The sequence below is a fragment of the Hyperoodon ampullatus genome, assembly GCF_949752795.1.
Source record: "Hyperoodon ampullatus genome assembly, chromosome: 12".
NCBI lineage: Eukaryota > Metazoa > Chordata > Mammalia > Artiodactyla > Ziphiidae > Hyperoodon > Hyperoodon ampullatus.
This window is the reverse complement of record NC_136925.1, coordinates 22,449,550-22,472,258: the sequence shown is the minus strand read 5'-3', so window position 1 is coordinate 22,472,258 and position 22,709 is coordinate 22,449,550. Positions and strand designations below refer to the sequence as shown.

General features: G+C 37.7%; 1 protein-coding gene across 1 annotated transcript; it reads left to right on the top strand.

Moving 5' to 3' along the window:
- Positions 1-1,590: 1,590 nt before the first annotated feature.
- Positions 1,591-16,710, top strand: UBE2J1 (ubiquitin conjugating enzyme E2 J1; the record flags this gene model as incomplete). The annotated part of the gene is made up of 8 exons (XM_079716713.1): positions 1,591-1,636; positions 2,342-2,415; positions 3,824-3,955; positions 6,117-6,201; positions 6,489-6,594; positions 8,748-8,877; positions 10,109-10,228; positions 16,363-16,710. 8 exons carry the CDS (start codon positions 1,591-1,593, stop codon positions 16,639-16,641), a joined length of 972 nt encoding a protein of 323 aa, XP_079572839.1. The 3' UTR covers positions 16,642-16,710.
- Between the last annotated feature and the right edge of the window lie 5,999 nt (positions 16,711-22,709).

Sequence of the window (22,709 nt, the reverse complement as noted above, 5' to 3'; positions counted from 1 at the left end):
GACAAAGGAAGGTGTCAGGGAGACCTTCCTGAGTAAATTTCATAAAGGTCTGGCAGGATCCTGACTCAATGATGAAGTGGGGGAAGGGAGGAGGAACAGCCATGCAAGCTGAGGAATTGCTATGTAGGAAGGAAGGTCTGAAATAGAGAGGAGGTGAACTGTGTGCAAAGAATTGAACAAAGCCTAGTTAGTGCCTGGAACTCGGGGGGAGATCGTGTCTCAATATATATGTGCGTGTTTCTAATATAGCGTTCATTTATCATGCTGATTTGTGTTGACTCCTCCCCCCAGACTATAAGCTCCTTGATAACAGAAGCTATATTTTATTTTGGTTGTAGCTATAGCATCTAGTATGAACTTAATGAATATTTGCTGATCAGATGAACAAATTCTCTGCCTATAGGGCTTAGCTCAGAGTTGGAGATGGAAAAGAATAGTAATAGTTATGGAATAGGATAGTGACTTAAGAGCTTTTTTCCAGCTTAGGAACCCTTGATTTAAATGAAATTTTATGCAAAAAGTCCTGACACATTGGCTGTAGTGTGTGAGAGTTGCTTCTCAGTTAACCTCTCCCCGTAATGTTCCAACCTGTGCCACCACAAATTTACTTTTATCGTTTCCTCAGCTTATTCATACCGAGCCGGGTAATTCCTACTGTCTTTCTTTCGGACGTCAGGACCTGACCCCTCTTCTCTTCTGTCTGCTCTCAGGTTAGGTGCCCACCTGGTGCACACCTGTCTCATAGCATGTATTGAACTGTGTCCGTTGGCTCTCAAGCAGAGGTTTGAAGAGCCTTGGGCCATCTGGTGTTTCCCTGGCTTTGCTCTCCTGTATCCTACAGCCGTATCCTGACATTTTTTTTAGCACCTGAAGCTTGAGGGTGAGGGGGCTGGAATCAAAGGATTGACCTTGTGAACCAATAGGGGAGGAAAGAGGGTACAGATACACATAGGACTGTAAACTGTCATAAGCTGTTAATAGTCATTGATCATGGGGCTAGAAGTCTGTGCCATGAACTGAAAGAGGCGGAAGAGAATTGAGAGTAAATAGGCGTGAGATAGTCTTGGAGGGCGCGTTGGAGGGGGTTGGGTGGAGGCTTCCTGGAGAAACGTAGGAACACAGGGTGGCATTGTGTCCCAGTGGAGCTTGTTGTTAATAACTCTATAATGGCATCAATGTGCCTGTCTCTGACTTCTTAAACCCCCTTCAGTAATGCTCAGCTGTTTGGGTATAGACTCCAGATAAAAAGATGGTTGGGGGACTTCCCTCGTGGCACAGTGGTAAAGAATCCTCCTTCCAATGCAGGGGACACGGGTTCGATCCCTGGTCGGGCAACTAAGATCCCACAGGCAGCGGGGCAGCTAAGCCTGTGGGCCACAACTACCGAGCTCCGTCTCAACGAGAGTCCGCGCGTGGCAAACTACAGAGCCCACGTGCCCTGGAGCCCGTGCGCCACAACGAAGAGCCTGCGTGTAGCCACTAAGACCCGACGCAGAGCAAAATAAATAAATAAATAAATAAATAAAATATTAAAAAGAAAAAGAAGATGGTTGAGTTGGCTCAGTTAGAATTATATTTTGTCAGGGGAACATGAAAGAGGAACTCCTAAGAGCCAAAAGTGTGGATGAAGAGGAAAGTGAATATAGGTATAGGTGGGGTGAAGAATGTTATGGGGTCAGTGGATTGGAGGTTTCAATTAAGCCGAAGAATCGTTTGAAAAAGGAATTCAGCTAGGGCTATAGAGATTCATTGACCTCTGGGGACAGTGCCCTTAAGTTAATGCAAGATAGTGGGTAGAAAGTCCCAAGAGGTTGAGGATATAAGGAGTTTACTGTTCATGAGCATGAGTCCCAGAGGCCACGTTTTTGTTAAATATTTTAACAAGGTGGAGTTGGACTGCCTGTGTTGGAATCCTAGCTCTGTCATTTATCAGTTGTGTGCCCTTGGACGTGTTGTATAATTTCTCCATGTCTCAGTTTCTTCATCTGGAAAATGGGGTTAAAAATCGCACCTATCTTGTAGAGTTGTTTTGAGGATTACATGAGTTAATGTTTGAGTGCTACCATATAGGAAGTATATATAAGTACTTACTAAATAAAAATAGTGACTTTATGAGACTTCCCTGTATATTTAGTTTAACGCGTAACTCTTCTAATGCCTAGCTGCCATTTCCTCCCCACCATTATTACTGTTATCCCATAATTAAATGATATGCTCTGTTGAACAAGTCCTCTACACGTTTTTTGTTGAAGTAGGAACTTTTTCATTGGGTTTGTAAATCTGTGCTAATCACTTAGAAAAGTAAATTTTAAATATCTCTATCTTGTGAATTTTATTTTAGCCGTTAAACGTTTAATGAAAGAAGCAGCAGAATTGAAAGATCCAACAGATCATTATCATGCACAGCCTTTAGAGGTTAGTTTCTATCTCTGTCTTCTACATATGTATTTTGATACTTTAATATTTTAAACAAGTTTCTTAAAATTGTTTTTTCATTGCTTCGAGTCATTACAAATGTGTTTGATATGCTTTATTGAAATATTTTATTCCCTATAGTTCCTGAGTTTTTTGGGGTTTTTTTAACTTTTTTTTTTAACCATTAAAAAATATTGAGGTATAGTTAATTTACAGTGTGTTAGTTTCAGGTGTACACTGAGTATTTCTATTAGCCATTCAGAATCAGACATTTTAGAAGAAGCAGATTTCTGTTCTCTATAAAGTGGGCCTCAGATACTAAATTAATTTTAGGTCTTCCCTCAGGAGGGAAAGTGGAAAGAACTCCAGACTCTACAGGTGGAAGACTTAGCGCCTTGAGGGGTCTCTACAGCTAGTTTGGGCTTTTTGTATGAACATCTCTACCTCTCTTCAGTCTTCCCATCTGTGAAAGGAGGGTATTTAAATGTGCCCAATCTGGTTTTCATGGTAATAGTGAGAATAAGATGTGATAATATATGCAAGCATTTTGCAAACTATGAAGTATGTGGTTAACTGTAAGATGATGTTAACAGCCTATGTGTTAATATTAGTGACCACTTACTAAAGAGCTTTTAGGCATCTATGAGGGATAATTTTTAAAAGTTTGCTAAAACAATCTAAATTTATAGTAAATTATTTGATTATATAAATCATAATTATCGCTAATTAGGATATAAGGATTAATTTACAGTTTAAGTCTATAATCTTTTTTTAGATCAAATGATTTTTTTAATTAATTAATTAATTAGTTAATTAAATCCCCATCCAGAGAACAATCAAGCATGAACTCAAAATAAATATATTTTCAGTCATACCAGAACACAGATTTTCTTCCTTGTATTCCTTTCAGAGGCACATAGTTGACAATAAACCACATCAAAATAATGCAAAAACCAAAAAAGCAGACAACAACAAATAAATACAGAGGAAGATTGAGATTCCAGTAAACCTAGAAGACATTCAAGTGAAGAATTTTGGAATGTGTCAAGAAAGCAGTTAGTCCAGATTAAAACTTCAGGGCTCCAGAAGAGATTTTCAGAGAAAATAAATGGAGCTAAAGTAATAGGAAATACGTAAATCTATGATCTTATTTATGAATATATAACAATGCTCAGATGTTTTAAAATGCATTTGTTTAAAAACATTTTAGCTCTTATGGGACATGAAAACTAGATTTAATAGCTTTTATTTATAACTTTTATACTTGAGACATTGTGTGCATTAGAAACTGTTCTAGCAATAATAGAAAACGTTAATTTTTCTCACCCATGTTTCTAATACTCACTGATTTTAAAAAATCCAACTTTTTAATGTTATTGATTCCTTGTTGGTTATTGTTTTTGTTCAGGATAACCTTTTTGAATGGCACTTCACAGTTAGAGGGCCCCCAGATTCAGATTTTGATGGAGGAGTTTATCATGGACGAATAGTACTGCCACCAGAGTATCCCATGAAACCACCAAGCATTATTCTCCTAACGGTAAGAATTCTTGACTTTTTGGAATGCTTCTGTTGTAACTCTTCCTGGTGGCTGTAAAGTGTGTATGCATACTCATTTTCATTAAGAAATATAGTGGACCATTATTATTATAACTTTGCTTTTGGAGACCAGACCTTGGACTGTATTTTTTTCTGGAAAAAAATTCCTAGGAAGTTGAAGCATCTGAGAAGTACTTATGATGCTAATTGCCATAGTGTGGTTGTTAGGATTCAGTGAATTAATGTATGCAAAGTGCTAGGCTGGCACATGGTAAGTACTCAGTAAAGGGTAGTTACTGTTATTGTACCTCTTAATCACGTTATCTCCTTCAGTTTCTCAGGTTTCTTATGCTTTGTTCTTGAGTTTCCTCATCTTTACGTGCAGCTCTTAGAATAAGAACTGACACAGTCCTCAATAAGTGTTAGCTATGTTATTACTATTTATATCTTAGAATTTCTCTCCATCTTCACATATTTTATCTCCATGTAAAGGAAAGCTGTTGATCCAGTTTTCTCTTTTATTTCCTGGGACATTATTCCATCAGTAAATTCCTCTCTTAAGTGTTAAGCTTTTCTTCCTTCATTTCCTTTCATTTATGTGTGTTTAATTATCCCCTAACCTTGAAAGAAGCAAAAATAAAACACAAAAACCTTCCCATATCTCTGCTACCACTTTAAGCTGCAGTCTTATTTTTCTCTTCTGATAACCTTCAAGACATGCTAACTCTAGTTTAGCCTGTTGTGTTCTGTGTTGTGTTCCCACACATAGCACCCTGTTTAAACAGGCTTACTACACCAGTCTCAGAGACCAGTTTGAGAAATCTCACCACCTCTTCTCGGTCTTCATCCTATTCCATCTAAGTTTAAGTTAAACATCTGATACACATGGGGTTAGCAAATGATAAAAGAAAAGATATTCATCATTACCAAATTAATGTTGCTTTTACCTATAGTGTTTGGTGTAGTAGAAGGAGCATTAGTTTTAGAGCCAATAGCCCTGGATTCTGGCCAGTGCGGTTTCCATTACACCACGGGCAGGTTACATAATCTCTTTAAAATTCAGTTTTCTCACTTGTCAAAAGGGATGTGTACGGTAAATATAATCACACTATAAAGTTCCTGGCATATAGAAGCAGCTTACTAGACACTAGGTGTTGTTGAGAATTGTTAATGCTGGCAGTAGGGCTGGAGCAGGAGACCCTGGAGGGGCCCTTCTCTTCTTTTAGTTGCTAGATCGTGGGGAGAGCCAGGTGGTCTGAAGGGAGGGCTGGTGTGTGGGGAAACTGGTGGGCGGGCAGTGGGGCAGCAGCTGTTCACCGATGATACCGTCATGTGTACTGGTTTTCAGTACTTACTCTTTCTGATTCACTTCCTCTCATTTGAAAAGTCTTCTCCAGCCTTCATTCAACAAATATTTATTAAACATGTGTCATGCACCCTGTGGGTGTGGCAGAGATTAAGTCAAATACTCTGCCCACGTGGAATTTATATTCTAACTTCATGCCTCTTTTTCCTATCCTTCCCCTAAGTATGGATAGTCTACGAGTTCAGACTACAGCTGTTTTCTCTTATTTCTATGAAATGGTTTCAACGATCACCTCTGTGAAAGTCAGGTACCAGAAATGTATTATCTTCTTCTGCTACCAGCATTTCTGTATTTCTGTCTCCCTGCCGGACATCATCAGTAGCTCTTCTGCCAAGACAAAACTGAAATCATTCTCTCTCATCTTTCACTTCTGTGTTCCTGTATGAAATTGCATCATCCTTCTGAGAATCACTCCCATCTCAGAGCCTTCCTCCCCAGTATCTAGTTTCTTCTCTTTTAGATCCTTCCCAGAGTCTAGCACCATACTAGGCACAGAGGAAGCTATCAGGACATCTTTATATGTCAGTTATTTAGATGTCACTTGTGCAACTCAGTTTCACAAAGCTGCTACAACTTCTAAAAACAGCTTTTATTATTCATTCAGAATCCAGCAAATATTTGTGGAGTATCTGTAAGAGGACAAAAATCTGTATCCCCTTGGAGGTTCCATCCTTTTAAAATTCTCTAAAAAATTATCTTTAAAAGTTCTTTATATATAAAATATATTTATACTTTAAAGTATAAAACATTAAACACACACATGTATAACTTTTTAAATACCTTATTTATTCCTAAGGCTAATGGACGATTTGAAGTAGGCAAGAAAATCTGTTTGAGCATCTCGGGACATCATCCTGAAACTTGGCAGCCTTCATGGAGTAGTGAGTATTTAAAGTGAATATAAATCTTATATAACTTTAGTCAATTCATAATAATAATATATAATACTCTTGTCTCTTGAGGTTGAAGCTGTTTTGGATAAATAATTTGATATTATTGAATAAATAATAAAATTCTTTTCCTTGTCTAGATTTTTGCATCATTTTAATACAATCCCCTACTTGTACCTCTTCAGTGAAACCCTATGAGTCTTTTCTCTTTCTCTTTCCAGAGTAAACCCAGTTCCTTTTACAGAGCAACTTAGATTGATGTTTACTTTTTATTTCAGTAAGAACAGCATTATTAGCCATCATTGGGTTTATGCCAACAAAAGGAGAGGGAGCCATAGGTTCTCTAGATTACACACCCGAGGAAAGAAGAGCCCTTGCGAAAAAGTAAGTTTTGTATTTCCTTATTTGTTACAATCCGAATACGGTTCTGGATAATGGCTACTAGGAGATAGGCTCTATCTCTTTGTGACTCACCTTGGTTCTGCAGGATCTAGTCTTAGTTTTGCTATTTCAGAAATTCAGTTGTATCAATTTCCCCAGGGGCGATGAGACTCTAAAGAATTTGTTTCATGCTATCTCGTTTTAAAAAGTAGTTGATAATATCAACCTACAATGAGCGATACCTTCTAGAAGATAGTACTGGTCATTTATCTCCACTTGGGCAGTTTTACAGATGGAAAAGAGCCAGAGTAATTATATGTATGTAGCTTTCCATAAAAGTTTAAAAACTCCTTGAAGGCAGGGAGGGAATCCATTTTATCATCTTTATATCTGTAGCTTCTGCCACATAGCAAGTGCTCAATAAATGATCTGGAATAAAGCAAAGATTTTCTTTATCAAGTTGTAGTTTCCCAGTGGTATTGCCTTCTTGGTTTTCTTCAAGTACATTCTGTCTGTATAACCCAGATTAGTCATTAGATTCAGAGTAGCCTCTCCTCTGAGTAGTGCTAAAACTAATTCTTGGTTTTGATCATTGTCCTGTTCTGGACTTTGCTGCCTACCACCTTTCAGACCTATTATGTTAATTAAATTATAGTATATCTTACCCTAGCACAGCCCAGAATTGGCCCTCCATAGATGTTTGTTAAATCAGATAGACTTTAGCCTCGGGAAGATTTGATAGACTCCCTGTTTTATCAGCAACTTTTCTTTTTAAACCTTATTCCCAAGTTTGGTATATACCTTGCAGCTACTATTCACAAACTATAATATGTACTTGGAGTACATAGCATTTGTTTTGATTTCCTATGTCGACTTTCTATCTTGATACTTCCATCCAGTTCATTTCATGTACAAGGTAAAAAAAAAAAAAAACCAAAAAACTTTTTGTTTAGACTTCTCACTCTATATATTCTAGGTTCTTAGTCTATGATACAGGCTTTCTAAAACATGATTTTGCATTCAACCATGGTAGCATACTGTCCTGGTGGATAAACTAATACTAATATATTAAAAATAAACTTTCTCCTTTAAACTTCATCTGACTTCTCAGTTAAAAGTGAACACATTTTAAGGTAAATAATTTGGATACAACTGATTCTCAAAGGATATGGACAACAATGCTACTTCTAGTGAAACAAAAAACATTCATCAATAAACACTAAATTAATACAACTTTTACATATATTTTGTCTATATGAAGTTATAAATAGTATATTCTTCAAGATCTAAGACTCTTATTTTGTTGAACTAGAAGTAGGACAAAATAGTTTTTTTTAAAGTTCAGCAATGTAACAATATATATTTCTGCATATTATACACATTTACTTCCAGTCATACAAAGAAGAAAATAAAAACATACAGAAACAAATTAATATTAGGAAATAGTCTAGTTAGCAGGCTTATTTTGAGCCTCTACTTATTATAATGAATGATGAATTTCAGTGTCTGGATTTCCACAATTCCCTGATCTTTCCAAGTTGTACTACTATTTTGATGAGTAGGGTTTGTGAGTTTTTCCTTGGAAATATCTGTAAATTCTATTTTATTTTATTTTAAAAAATTTTGTTTTTATTTGGCTGCACCGCACGGCTTGTGGGATCTTAGTTCCCTTACCAGGGATCAAACCCGGGCCCAGAGCAGTGAAAGTGCCGAGTCTTAAGCACTGGACTGCCAGGGAATTCCCGATTTGAGCTTTAAAATGGACTTTTTACGTAGACTTAACATAGGCTTGTTATGTGTGATCTTGAGGACGGTGTAGTTAAACAATTTATGTTTTGTCTTACAGATCTAAAGCTTACATTATTTAGGCAGTATGTTAGGAAAAAATGAAATCTAAGCCCTAGTTTTTGGTTTTTTTTTAAATTTCGGATTGTTAAAATTGTGGTATAATTGACATGGATTTGTTTAAAAAACAGTTTAACTTGTGTATTTGTCTCAGAACTATAATTATTGCCAAAATTGTCTAATTTGCATGTAGATGAGTGTGATATGGAATTGTTGAGTGATCTTTTAAATTTAATCATTCAGTGTTTGAGTGTCTTGGATTAACTTTCAAGTACTTGATTTATACCCATCAAAAAATTACTTCTTACCAGATCACAAGATTTCTGTTGTGAGGGATGTGGCTTTGCCATGAAGGATGTTCTGTTGCCTTTAAAATCTGGAAGCGATTCAAGTCAGGCTGACCAAGAAGCCAAGGAACTGGCTAGACAGATCAGTTTTAAGGTACTCTAAATTTGTAAATAAATTCTAATTATGTAGCCCTTTTGTTTATTGCCAACTTTTGGACAGAAAGTAAAGCAATGTAATTCTGTCTCACTGAGGTTTTTACAAATAATTTTTTCTTATTACAAAACTAATAATATATATTCACAGAAGCAGCATTATTATTATAGCATAGTAATGGTTAAAACTTAGACTCTGGTGTACTGTGCCAGAGTTCAAATCTCAGCTTTGCTGCTTATTGGTAGTAGGACATCAGGCATATTACTTACATTTTTACCTTTTTCTCATCTGTGAATAATAATGGTACTTGTAGGATTCCTACGAGAATTGAGTTAATGCTCATTTAAATGTATTGCATTTAGAACTGTCTCTGGTGCTTAATAAATTTTAACTATTATTATAGAAAATATAGATAAACAATAAGAAGAAAATAACAATCATGCATAATCCCATCCCCAAGAAATAGCTGTTATTAATATTTTGACATGTCTCTCATCCTTTTGCTCTGCATATAATTACTTCTGGAATTTAATTTTTAGCTCCATCAAAAAAAGTCAGCCTGCCTTAAGCAACATGCTGCCTCCTCCCTTTTCTCCCCTCTCTACATGTTGTATATCCTCCCATGTCCAGTTCTTGGGAGAAATTTTCCCTTCTATTTTACTGCGGTGCCTGGAAGAGGAGGTGCTTAATAAATGTTGGTTATTTTCTTCCTTCTGAGGATTCCTATTGTACTTAACATTACTCCTCTGAAAATCTTAGGGCCAGATGTCTTTTGTACCTCAGAATTTCAGATTTTAGAAATATTAAACCTATACTAACATCCATAGTGGGATCTCGGGCAGCACCCCATAATCAAATCTATAAATATCTCATCAGCAAACCTGGGAATATTTACAGTAATGTGTGATCAAGACTGTTAATAGCCTCACATGTCAGACTTTGCCTGAAAATTACAAAAAACTTCAGTTTTTAGAGCTTTTTGGAGTGGATCGTGAACCAGGAGTGTTAGTTTTGTTCCTCACCAAGTAACAGCTCCTTGAGAATAGGTGTTGTCTACTCTTCCTGAAATATCTAGCACAGTATTGGACATGAATGAATGCTCAGAGCTTAACTGACTAGTTGATATTAAAGTACTAATTAAAATAAATCCAGGAGAGCACTTAGTAGGTTGTGGGTTATTCTGTACATCTCCTCTTGTGACACTGCTCTTGGGTGTATCTTTTTTTTATAGGCAGAAGTCAATTCATCTGGAAAGACTATCACTGAGTCGGACTTAAACCACTCTTTTTCACTAAACGATTTACAGGATGATATACCTACAACATTCCAGGATGCTACAGCAAGTACATCGGTATGGCTCTTGTCTTTTATATCTATATCTATATCTATATCTATATCTATACCACTGTCATTATTTGCAGTAGAAGAGATGATATCTAGATGAAATATCTGAATATTTTGGTTCTCCTAACAGTTGGGTTCTAGCCTAGCTCTCCCTCTAGTGAATTATAGTATCTTAAGCAAGCTATTCATATCTTCTGAGCCTTCTTTTTTGTTAAATGGGGCTGGACTAAACAAATTTTAGGTCCTATTGTCCTTCCAGAATTCTATGACTTTTCTGAAAAGTTAGTTTCAATATAGTGCTAGACTGTGAATGAAACAAAATATATATACATTAGCTGCTTTCTAAATAGGCACTCTATCTCTGGAAGGTTTGTTAAGCTGCATTAAGGCACTGACTTAAAGGCCTGGAGTCAAAGATTTGCCTTAGACCATCTCTGTCCATTACAGTAGCCACTAGCCACATGTGACTATCTAAATTTGTATTTACCTTATTCAGAATGAAACTAAATTAAAAATTCAGTTCCTTAGTCACACTGGCTACATTTCAAGTATTCAAGAGCCACATGTGGCTAGTGGCTACTGTATTAGACAGCATAGGTACGGAACATTATCATCTCAAAAAGTTCTGTTGGATGGTGCTCCCTTGTACATAGTTAAGTGTCTAATAAATAATTATTGAATGAAAGATTACATGGATACTATAGGTCTTATTAGTTGTGCCCTGACCTATTGTCTAAACATTAGCGGGCTTTGGTCGTTGGAGAGACTGATTAAGAAACTGTGACTGGATTGTTGCTAAATAATTAAGATTATGGGAGAAAACATTGACTTTCCTTTCTGTTTTAAAATTTTTTAATAAATTTATTTATTTATTTTTGGCTGCATTGGGTCTTCATTGCTGTGCACGGGCTTTCTCTAGTTGTGGCGAGCAGGCACTGCTCTTCCTTGCGGTGTATGGGCTTCTCTTGTTGTGGAGCACAGGCTCTAGGCACATGGGCTTCAGTAGTTGTGGCACATGGGCTCAGTAGTTGTGGCTCACGGGCTCTAGAGCGCGGGCTCAGTAGTTGTGGCGCACGGGCTTAGTTGCTCTGCGGCATGTGGGATCTTCCAGGACCAGGGCTCGAACCCGTGTCCCCTGCATTGGCAGGCAGATTCTTAACCACTGCGCCACCAGGGAAGCCCTTCCTTCCTATATATAAGAGAGGAACTGTCTTTTTCATAACAGATTGTTTGGTTGACTAGCCACATCTTTCCCCCCTGTCCAGTTTATAGAGGATTTTAAAGGGTCAGGAAAATTGAAATAGAAGCTGGGCAAATACAGATTTTCCTTTCACTCAGGAATCCTTATTATAAAGTGGGACTGAGTGGTCTTCTCCCAGTCAGAGAGTGAGATGGGCAGAAAGAAGTGGATAGGAGAAAGCAGGGGAGAGGGTGCTCTAAAGGAGGTTTTTGGGGGACTGGAGATGGAAGTATAAGAAAAAAGTGCATGCTAAGAGTTAAATCATTTTTATGTGTTGCCCATGTAATTTCATGAATTACAGAGAGATATAGTGGATTAATTTTAGTAAATGTTTTAGCTTGCAGTGTTTTAAAAAAATTCAGATTACTTTTCACCTTTAGAATGCTAATCGTTTATAATTTTTATTTATTTATTTATTTATCTTATAGATTCTATTGATTGATTGATTGATTGATTGATTGGCTGCGTTGGGTCTTCCGTTGCTGTGCACGGGCTTTCTCTAGTTGTGGCAAGCGGGGGCTACTCGTCGTTGTGGCGAGCGGGGCCTACTCGTCGTTGCGGTGTGAGGGCTTCTCATTGCAGTGGCTTCTCTTGCTGCGGAGCACAGGCTCTAGGCATGCAGGCTCAGTAGTTGTGGCTCGCAGGCTCTGGAGCACAGGCTCAGTAGTTGTGGCACACGGGCTTAGTTGCTCTGCGGCATGGGGGATCTTCCTGGACCAGGGCTCGAACCCGTGTCCCCTGCATTGGCAGGTGGATTCTTAACCACTGCACCACCAGGGAAGCCCTCTAATTTTTTTTTATATCATAAATAGTTTTTTTAAAAATAAAACCATCCTATTACAGAGAGGAGGAGGGTAGTAATCTTTTTTCACCTATAAGGACAGTCTCCTAATACCTGTGATGTATTTAAATCTGTCTTTAGTCTATTTTAAATCTATGTCAAGTCTGCTGTTGCATATTCCAGTTATAATTTATTTTATAATTAGTTATTTATTGTCTATCTCCCTTCCCAGAATGTAGGCTCCTTGAGGATCAGGGCTGTCTTTCTACTGCACGATATCCCTAGTGCTTGGCATAGTGCCTTGTATATAGTAGATGGTCAATCGGTATTTGTTGGTTGAATAAGTGAATCTTAGGATTGGCACTTCAAAAAAATACTAAAAAAATACTAGGAATACAGATAAAGAAATGAAGAAGTTTAGTAAATTAGATTGCACAAACAGTAGTTTTGTTATTACAGTAGTCTTTTCCATTTTGATTTTTTTTCTTATTATTTCTTCTAGTTTTATTGCAATATAATTGACATACAGCACTGTATAAGTTTAAAGGTGTACAGCATAGTGATCTGACTTACATACACCCTGAAATGATTACCACAGTAAGTTTAGTGAACATCCAATATCTCAGAGATACAAAATAAATGAAAAAAATATATATATTTCTTCCTTGTGATGAGAACTCTTAGGATTTCCTCTCTTAACAACTTTCATGCATAACAAAGAGCAGTGTTCATTCTATTAATCGTATTGTACATGACATCCCTAGTACTTATTTATCTTATAACTGGGAATTTGTACCTTCTGACTACCTTCATCCATTTCCTCTACCCCCAGGCCCTTGTCTCTGGTAACCCCAAGTCTGATCTCTTTTTCTGTGAGTTTGTTTGTTTGTTTTGGAAGTTTAATTTACCTACAACACTACGTTAGTTTGGTGCACAGCATAGTGATTTGATATTTCTATACATTGCAAAATGATCACCACCCATTTTGATTTTAAAGTACATAAAGCAGAACTCTTTTTCGTAGGTTAGGTAATTGATACCAATTCTGGTTAAAACAATAAAATTGCATACAGTTGCAAGTTTAGCTCTTAACTACATTTACATACAAATTATCTCAGAGTGTGATTATATAATTTGATCACTGTGGAAGTAACTGAAACCTCATTTTGGCTGGGGGTAGCTGCTTTACATGCAAGTATAATATAAATTCACTGAGATGTTATACATCAAATTCCAGATAAGGTATGTTTTTTTAGCCTTGAGGGGGCGAGAGATTGCCCAAAGTCTAAATACAGCAGATAACATCAGGCCATCTGTTTATTTGATGCAGATTTTTTAGCTATGTAGAAATGGGAACAATACTGATGGTCGATTTTTGTTTTTCCAGTCTATCAGACTTTTTTCTTCTTCCCAGGGATTGAGGTTCTGAATAAGCCATTTCATTTTGTGTTAAAAAGCAAACACAAAACTCCCTCCCAGATGCTATTCTAGGTTACTATAGAAAAGCTTTTATATATATATATATATATATATATATATATATATATATATATAACAACGGACTTATCTGTGACTGTGATTTTTTTATATATATTTAAATATAATTTAATTAAATATAAACGTCACATACTTTTATGTTCCCAGAAATATGACTTCATCTTAATGAAGGAAATGGAAACTATCATGACTTAAGTCTTCATTCTGTGATATGTGTGTTTGAACAAGTTTAGGCAAACAGCAGAGATTTAAAAGTCCTACCACCAAACCTACGGCATTTTGAAAATGCTAAGGCCATATTGATTCTCCATCTGCAGTTCAATATGAACCACCAAAATTTAGTCCAATTAGTCCTTCAACTCCAAATAATCATACTAATAAAGTTCTGAAAAGCAGCCCTAAATAAAGTCATGACTTTTTTTGTTACCTAAATCTGGAGTCTTCAAAGGGATATATCGATAGTAATATTAATAATGACTAACATTTAATAAGCAATTGTGTATCCTAAGCACTTTATATCATTATCCTGTTTAATCTTCACAACTACTGAACTGGATAGTATCCTTGTACAGGAGAGGGAGCTGAGTCTTAGGTTAAATGACTTGCTTAGGGTCACACATCTATGAAGTGGCGAAGCCAGCCTAGTAATGATAAGACTCCCTGTTTTAGTCAGGTATGTGGGCAGCATAGTGTTCTCCCCTCAAACTAATGGAAAAAACAACATGTATAAAATCAAAGCTTTAAAATGAGTCAGTCTCTTATGCTAGTTTCTGAATTGATACTACCAGCTTGTTATTTATTTTCCTTAAGAACCCATTTCCCTATAAGCCCTGAGTACTTTTGCTCTATCAGACACTTTTATCTGCTTGGCTGAATGGCTGGAAGAATGGGAGATTTCCAGCGGAATGTTGTAATAAGTCATTACATGACACAGTGTGGCAACATTAGACATCATAAAATGTAACAGCTTTGTGTATCTGTTCTTCAGTGAGCACCTTGCTCCTGAGCCCTGGAGTATGGAAGTCCAAGTTCATGCACCTCTAATTCAGCATTAGCACTTTTATTTTTAACTCAGAGTGAGTAGTTCCTTTCTACCTCTGGGTTATGGGTCACTACATTTGAGTGCTTCCAAAGGATAGTTTTAAGAAACTCAGATTATTTAAATCTTTTAATGTTGGGGTGCTGTCAGAATTAAAATGTAATTTATTCTGCAGGTAACTTAGATCAGCAGTTTTTCCCTATGTTTACAGTTGTTGCCAGGACAAAGCTCATTCTCTTACCTTTTAAAAAAAAAGGTATTTAAATTACATTATTAGATTCTTTTTTTTCTAAATATTGAAAATTTCTATAATGAAAAGTATTTTCGTTCAATACTTTTTTTGTATTTACTCAATTTAAAAAGTTATTCTGAATAAAACATACATTCTTATTTTTTATTTGAAAGAATGTGTCTTGACACTATTATAATCAGCATAAAGTTGTTTTCAATATAAGAAAGACTGTTGGGTTATTAGAGGTAGAGTTAGGTTATCTATATAAATAAAGTGGAATTCATATTTTGTAGAGCTTTCTTGTCTATAAAACACATTTACGATTTTGAATCACTCGGTACCACACTGTGGTTATGCTTTGACAAAGCGTTCATTGAAACGATGGAAAGCAGTTGACATCCAGTGCTTTTCAGGGGGATACACTGAGTCTCCCCTAACCACTTCTGCGTGTTTCTCAGCACATACCCAGGGCACTCTTTTTTTTTTTTTTTGCGGTACGCGGGCCTCTCACTGTTGTGGCCTCTCCCGTTGCGGAGCACAGGCTCCGGACGCGCAGGCTCAGCAGCCATGGCTCACGGGCCCAGCCGCTCCGCGGCATGTGGGATCTTCCCAGACCGGGGCACGAACCTGTGTCCCCTGCATCGGCAGGCGGACTCTCAACCACTGTGCCACCAGGGAAGCCCCCCAGGGCACTCTTGACAAGAGTTCATGCTTTACATTCATAGAATAGCACAGTTCAAACACACAGTAAACAGTTCTTCTAGACTTGTGTTCAATTCAGTTGACAGGGATTGTGAGAAAAGATAAGCCTGGTTTGAAAACCACATCTATTTTTTATAACAATATTATTATGAAGAACATATGGTTTGAAATTATTTCCTGTGTTCTATGATTGTTGATGTAATAAGATAACACTGGGGGAAGAACGCTGTTGCGAGTTGCCCTTTTTTGCCATTTAGAATACGGCAAACTTTTATGTAGAAGTGGAAATCAAATTGCTTCCCTCCTTGACTCTCCTGAAAGAAGGGAGGTACCCAGATGTCCAGCAGATACTGTTTGAATTGCTGCTGGAGGAGAGTACAAAGCGATCTATGGAGAATATGGGCAAACTCTGTCCTGGGCTTATTTGTTGCTGGTAAATCCCTCCTCTACCTGGTGAGCACTCAGAATAAATTGTGTTGCTGGCTTATTCCGGGGGGTGAATTACTAATCTCGGCATTCAGAGAATTCTTGGTAGTTTTGTCCTTAGTCATATTTAGCGCTCGGAGGTTCCGTGTACTGTTGAAGAGCCTGTATGTACGTATACAAGTGTTCTTTGCCAATTTCAAACAAAATTTCTTAAAATTTCATAGTGTGGAGTCCAGAACACCTTAGCAGCGTCCCTTCAACAACCTGCCCAACCTGTAGCTGAGGATACCTCCATGAGCCCTCGACAGCGCCGGGCCCAGCAGCAGAGTCAGAGAAGGTCGTCTCCTTCACCAGCTGTGACCCAGGGCCGGCCGCCAAGAAACCACCACACTGATCATGGCGGATCCGCTGTACTGATTGTCATCTTGACTCTGGCATTGGCAGCTCTTATATTCCGACGCATATATCTGGCCAATGAGTACATATTTGACTTTGAGTTATAGTATTGTTTTGTGTCTTAAGAGCTGCGACTCAACTACTTCATTAAACATTCTGCATTGGGTATCATCTAAGGATTGTTTACAAAGATTATTTTGTATTTACCCTTCATTCCTTTTTTGATCCTTATAACTCAGTATAAATATAGCTAGACATTCAGACTGTGTCCTGCTTAGTATAAGGGACTGGAAGTCAAAGTCCCTTGTCTCTCTGTATGACCTGCTTTATAGGGAAATAACTTACTGTTGTTTCTCATGCCTCAGCTTCTCTTTATGTAAATTTGTGATACTTCTCTGTATAGCCCTTTAAAATTTTTGGATAAAAAATGGTATTTTAAGTTCCAATGAGTATTACTAGTTACTCAATACCATTTATTGAATACTCTGTTTCTACTTAATGTAGAATGATATAGGGATAAGGGTTGAAAAAAAAGGGAAAATAAAACCCCTCAAATAGCTTGCTTAAAATGTATTCATATGAGACATACTGGAATTGCCCATTCTATGACTGACTGTGTCCTAAACATTCTTCGGTGAAAGTAAACTATTTTGGTCAAACATTTCTGAGGAAATGAGATTACATCATTGTTATTGGATATTACTTGAAGAGGGAATAATGCTTTGTATCCACTTTGATATGCCGTTATCCCCTTCTCTCCAGTTCACACACAAGATTTTAAAAGAAAGAAGGAAAACAACCCTCCATAGAGCTTTGATTTAAGGAAGGAAGGATCCAAGCCAGGAAATTGCTTGATTTTCTTCCACAAGTTAAATGGGAGGATCTTAAGATTTGAATGTTTGCTGTACTTTGAATTGTGTATCTTTTGAGTTGTATTATATTCTAGCTTTATAATCACTATAACTTTAATTATTCCAGGAATATCATAATATTGAAATATTTCATGTACCATTTTAATATAAAAGCTCAGGGCCCATGTAACAGTGATAGAAATTAGAACTGCCCACCTAATCAAAGCCCAAGAGATAATTTTCAGTGTAAAATCAATATATCAATATATATCAATATATTTATTGATATATTGATCAATAAATCAGTATATAACTTAGTGCTAGCTAGCTCCACAGACTCTAGTAGATAATTTTATCATCGTAAATAATGCCTGGTGAGAACATATAATCATGGAAAAACATTACCGTCCGCATGTTCAGGAGCAGCATTGAGGGCACTCTTGGGGGTGTTGTTAATGAAGATTTAATTTTTAAATACAGGCAGTCCCCAGCTTTCAAATAGGTTATGCTCTAAAAGTGCATTTGTAAGTTAATTTTTTTTTTTTTTTTTTACGACTCAAGTGTTGTAAATCATGTTTAGGTTCTAGACAAGGCCACATTAGACAAAATCCATTAGTCCATAATGTATCTTGAATACTTTGGGGAATGGTATTTATAAAGTCCTTACGTAGCTTTAACTAACTGAAATTATGGGCAAGATAGAAACAATTTGTGAAATGATTTTAAAGGCAAATTTAATTTTTACTCCTGCTCTGATAGGATTTTGGTTCTATGAACTATCAGACACAATTTGTTTTCATCTTATAGCCAGTTATGTCTGCATCTAAAATAAGAACGTATTGTATACTATTATATAATACACAGTTTTCTTAAATTTTAATAAATTGGCATTTTTAAAGTGTTTACAGATTGCTTCTCTTATATCTACAGCTGAAGTTGGTAAAGTCTAAAAGGCCCAAGGACTTTATGAAGACCTCGTATGTCAGGAAAATTATAGGTTACCATTTTATAACTTTATTGCCATGAGAAAATACATTCTGAAGTCTTGGTTTGGAATGTAAAATATTAGAAATATTGGTTCAGTGGTCAGTGGTCTCCTAGCAAGAGGTCACTGACTCACGGGGGAAGACCAAGTAATGTTACCACCTGAGAAGAAGGAAATCCGCATTCTCTCAGCCTATCTTGAGGTTAATCGTGTGCTAGGAACAATCTTCCCTCCATTTCCTCTCCGTCACACTGAGCCAGCCTCCATCTATGTGATCTCGTTGTATGTTTCCATGGAGTGTGTCTATACTTTAAAACTGATTAAGCCAAGAAGATTTCACGTTCTACAGATCTTCCTCTATCTGAATTGCCTCTCTTCTTTCACCCATCAGCAGCCAGGCCATCTCCTTCTTTGTGCTTTTTTTTTTTTTTTTTTTTTTAGCACCTGATACACGTATCTGAAAATGGCATGTCTTTTGCTTCTTCCCTTTCAGCTCATATTGCTACCTAAAACTCCTTAAGTTGTCGATCTGGCCCCCATTGTGGAGTTAATGAACAAAACTGGTCTTTGGAGCCATTCTTATATCCCTATAAAGGGCCTCTTCAGAAAACTATTTTTTTTTTTTTTTTTTTTTTTTGGTGCCCGAACAGGGACTTGAAAGAAAACTATTATTTTTAAAGCCCCAATTTAACCCCTTATTGACAGCATAAGGCCAAAACCGGATGTGTGATCTGGTAGGTAAAGGCTTAGGACTCCTTCCTCCAATCCTCAGATTTAGGTAACTCATGGCTTTTCCTTTGACCAACATAGCACATATCAAGGTAGTTAAAATAGCATGCTTGAAAAAATAGATAATGTCTGTTTCACCTGTAACTGTTTAAACCAATGAAACCTTTCAAATTTTATGTATTGTGGGGCTTTTATGTAGCACTTTATATTTTCATGCTGCTTATAGTTTTATTCTACTGAAATAAATGAACTTCATCAAAATTCTCAACTACTTTTTTTTTAAAAACCTTTAAAAATTGTTTATTATTGGGGCTTCCCTGGTGGCGCAGTGGTTGGGAGTCTGCCTGCCGATGCGGGGGACGTGGGTTCGTGCCCCAGTCCGGGAGGATCCCACGTGCCGCGGAGCGGCTGGGCCCGTGAGCCATGGCCGCTGGGCCTGCGCGTCCGGAGCCTGTGCTCTGCAACGGGAGGGGCCGCGGCAGTGCGAGGCCCGCGTACCGCAAAAAAAAAAAAAAATTGTTTATTATTTTGACTATGAAAACATAAAATTTCCTATTTCAGGAGAGTAAGAAATCATTTTGTTCTTTTTGGCTGTGAATAAACTTCCTGGTACTTCGAGACCTCCCATTTTTATAGAGCAGAATCAGTAAACAGGCAGACCTCGGACAATTTTACTTAGTTGTGCAGAAACCTAGGCTGAAGTACTGAAAAGTCTATATTGTTTTATTACTTGCAAAGAAGTATATGAAAGGTGAATGAATTTAGTGAACCTGAGTTTTAACAAAGAATAATGTGTACATTAACATGTGTACTTTGGGAATTTCCTGGAGGTCCAGTGGTTAGGACTCTGTGCTTTCACTGCCCAGGGCCCAGGTTCAATCCCTGGTCAGGGAACTAAGATCCTGCAAGCAGTGCGGTGCAGCCAAAAAAAAATGTGCTCTTAACAGCCATTGTGGGAGGCTATAATTGCTCCAAAGCTATTTGCAATGCCTCTTTAAAAGTTGCCTTCAGTACTAGTTTGAGCTGCTCAATAAAACCAGTGACTTTATTCATACCTGCTTTTGAGTTCTTTATGTCATTTGGTCTTATCTCCTGTTCACTGTACCTCCTTGAATATTCTCTTGCATTTTTCCACTTCTCTTCATGCTCACTGCCATTGCCCTAATTAGCCATTATCTCCTCTCAACTAGTGCAATTATCTCTAACAAGTCTCCATTCCTGCCCCCCTCTGCACACTGCAGCTGGAGTCTTCTCCAGTGCGTGGTACAGATCTGATCCCGTCTCTCCCATTGCTCTTAAAATAGGCCTGAACCCTTGATGTAGGACACAAGGCTGTGTGTGACCAGAGTCCCACCTAGCTCTGGCCTAATCTGGCTGCAGATGCTTACTGGGGCCTTTCCACATCTCTTAACTTGAGCTAATGGGGCCGATCCTCTGTCCTGAGAAATAAACAAATGTTAAAGTTATACACCCACTGCCTCATACCACATGCAAAATTAACCCAAAATGGATCTGAAACCTTAATGTAAGGGCAAAAACTCTTAGAAGAAAACATTGTCAATTTTTGTGACCATGGGTTCAGCAGTGGTTTCTTAGATACGAGATCAAAAGCACAAGCAACCAAAGAAAAAGTAGATAAATTATATTTCATCAAAATGAAAAACCGGGCTTCCCTGGTGGCGCAGTGGTTGAGGGTCCGCCTGCCGATGCAGGGGACACGGGTTCGTGCCCCCGTCCGGGAAGATCCCACGTGCCGCGGAGCGGCTGGGCCCGTGAGCCATGGCCGCTGGGCCTGCGCGTCAAGAGTCTGTGCTCTGCAGCGGGAGAGGCCACAACAGTGAGAGGCCCACGTACCACAAAAAAAAAAAAAAAGAAATACATGAATCATTAGTCATTAGGGAAATGCACATCAAACTACAGTGTGATACCACTTCACACCCACTGTGATGGCTAGAGGGTACGTTGCTGGTGGGGATGTATTGATAAAATGGTACAGCCACTTTGAAAAACCTTTTGGTAGTTCCTCAAAAAGTTAAACATCAAGTTACCATATGACCCAGCAATACACCCAGGTATATATCCAAGACAAATGAAAACATGTACATGCAAACTTGTACATGAATATTCATAGCATTATTGTTAATAGCCCAAAACTGGAAACTCAAATGTCCATCAACTGACGAATGGATAAACAAGATGTGTTATATCTATACAATGGAATATTATTTGGCAATAAAAAGAAATGAAGTTATAATACATGCTTCAACGTGGATGAATCTTGAAAACATACCGAGTGAAGCCATACACAAAAGGCTACATATTGCATGATGTGTATGTATATGCACAAAACTAAAAACCCCATTTTAAAGGGGTAAACTTATGGTATGTATATGCACAAAAACTAAAAACCCCATTTTAAAGGGGTAAACTTATGGTATGTGAATGATATTTCAATAAAGCCATTATAAAAAAAAAAGTTACACTTAATCTCCAACTGATTTTTCTCCCTACTGTAATCACAATAATTGAACTACTAAAAATAAGATTTAAAGAAAAAATTGGTAGCATCTAAAGTTACATCTGGAGTGCAACAAAACAAATATTTCTTTAAAACCAACAACATCCATGCAAAATTCTAGGGTTCCAGTCAGTCAGCCCTTGATAGGCCTGGTCCAAATGGAAGACAGCAAAAGAGATCTTTTGAACAAAATTTATGGAAAAGAACTTTCATAAGTCTCATGTCTTCCTCACTAAATCTTTGGCAGGAATGAGACTTTTAAACAAATTACCTGCATAATTCTGAGGAGTGGCCAGATTTGGGAACCACTGAGTCAGTCCCCGTACTAAATTACTCCATTTCCCAGATTCCTATTTAATTCATTGCAATTTGGCTTCTTCCACATCGCACAACTGAAACTACAGTTTATTGAAGTTAGGAGCAATGTTCTGGTTCTCAGGTCCAGGAACATGTTTTGTTCACTTACTTCTTCCCAGCGCTGACTGTTAACTATCCCCCTCCTGAAACTCCTTTGGTTTTCGTAGTCAACATCTCTGCTAGTTTTTCTATGCCTGTGTTCTGGCTGCCCACCCAGCCTTTAAGAGTACAGAGTCTCTAGGATTCTGCACTTGGACTCCGACTTCTTCTGTTCTGGGGAAGATCTCATCTTTTCCTGTGATTAAACTACCACCATTAAACTGATGGTTCCGCATCTGTTTCTTCAATCCAGACCTTTCTCCTGAGTTCCAGCCTCATACTCCAGCTGCCTACTGGGCATCCGGAGGTCCCATAACACCTCAAACTCCATAAGTCAAAATTTATCTCATCCCCCACCCCCACCCCACCAAACTTGTCCACCTCTCAGGGACATCAGATAATGGTGGTACCAACCCACCAGACCTGCCTCCAAACCGGGGTCCTAGCTTTCATTGTGTTCTCTCACCTCCTACTCTCTTCAGTCACCATGTATATTCTCCTTTGGTGATAACTTGACTGTCATATTCTGTCTTCCCTCTTCTTCTCCTTCCCTCTTCCCGTCCCTTAGGGCAGGACCTCATCCTCTTTTTTTTTTTTTTTTTGCGGTACATGGGTCTCTCACTGTTGTGGCCTTTC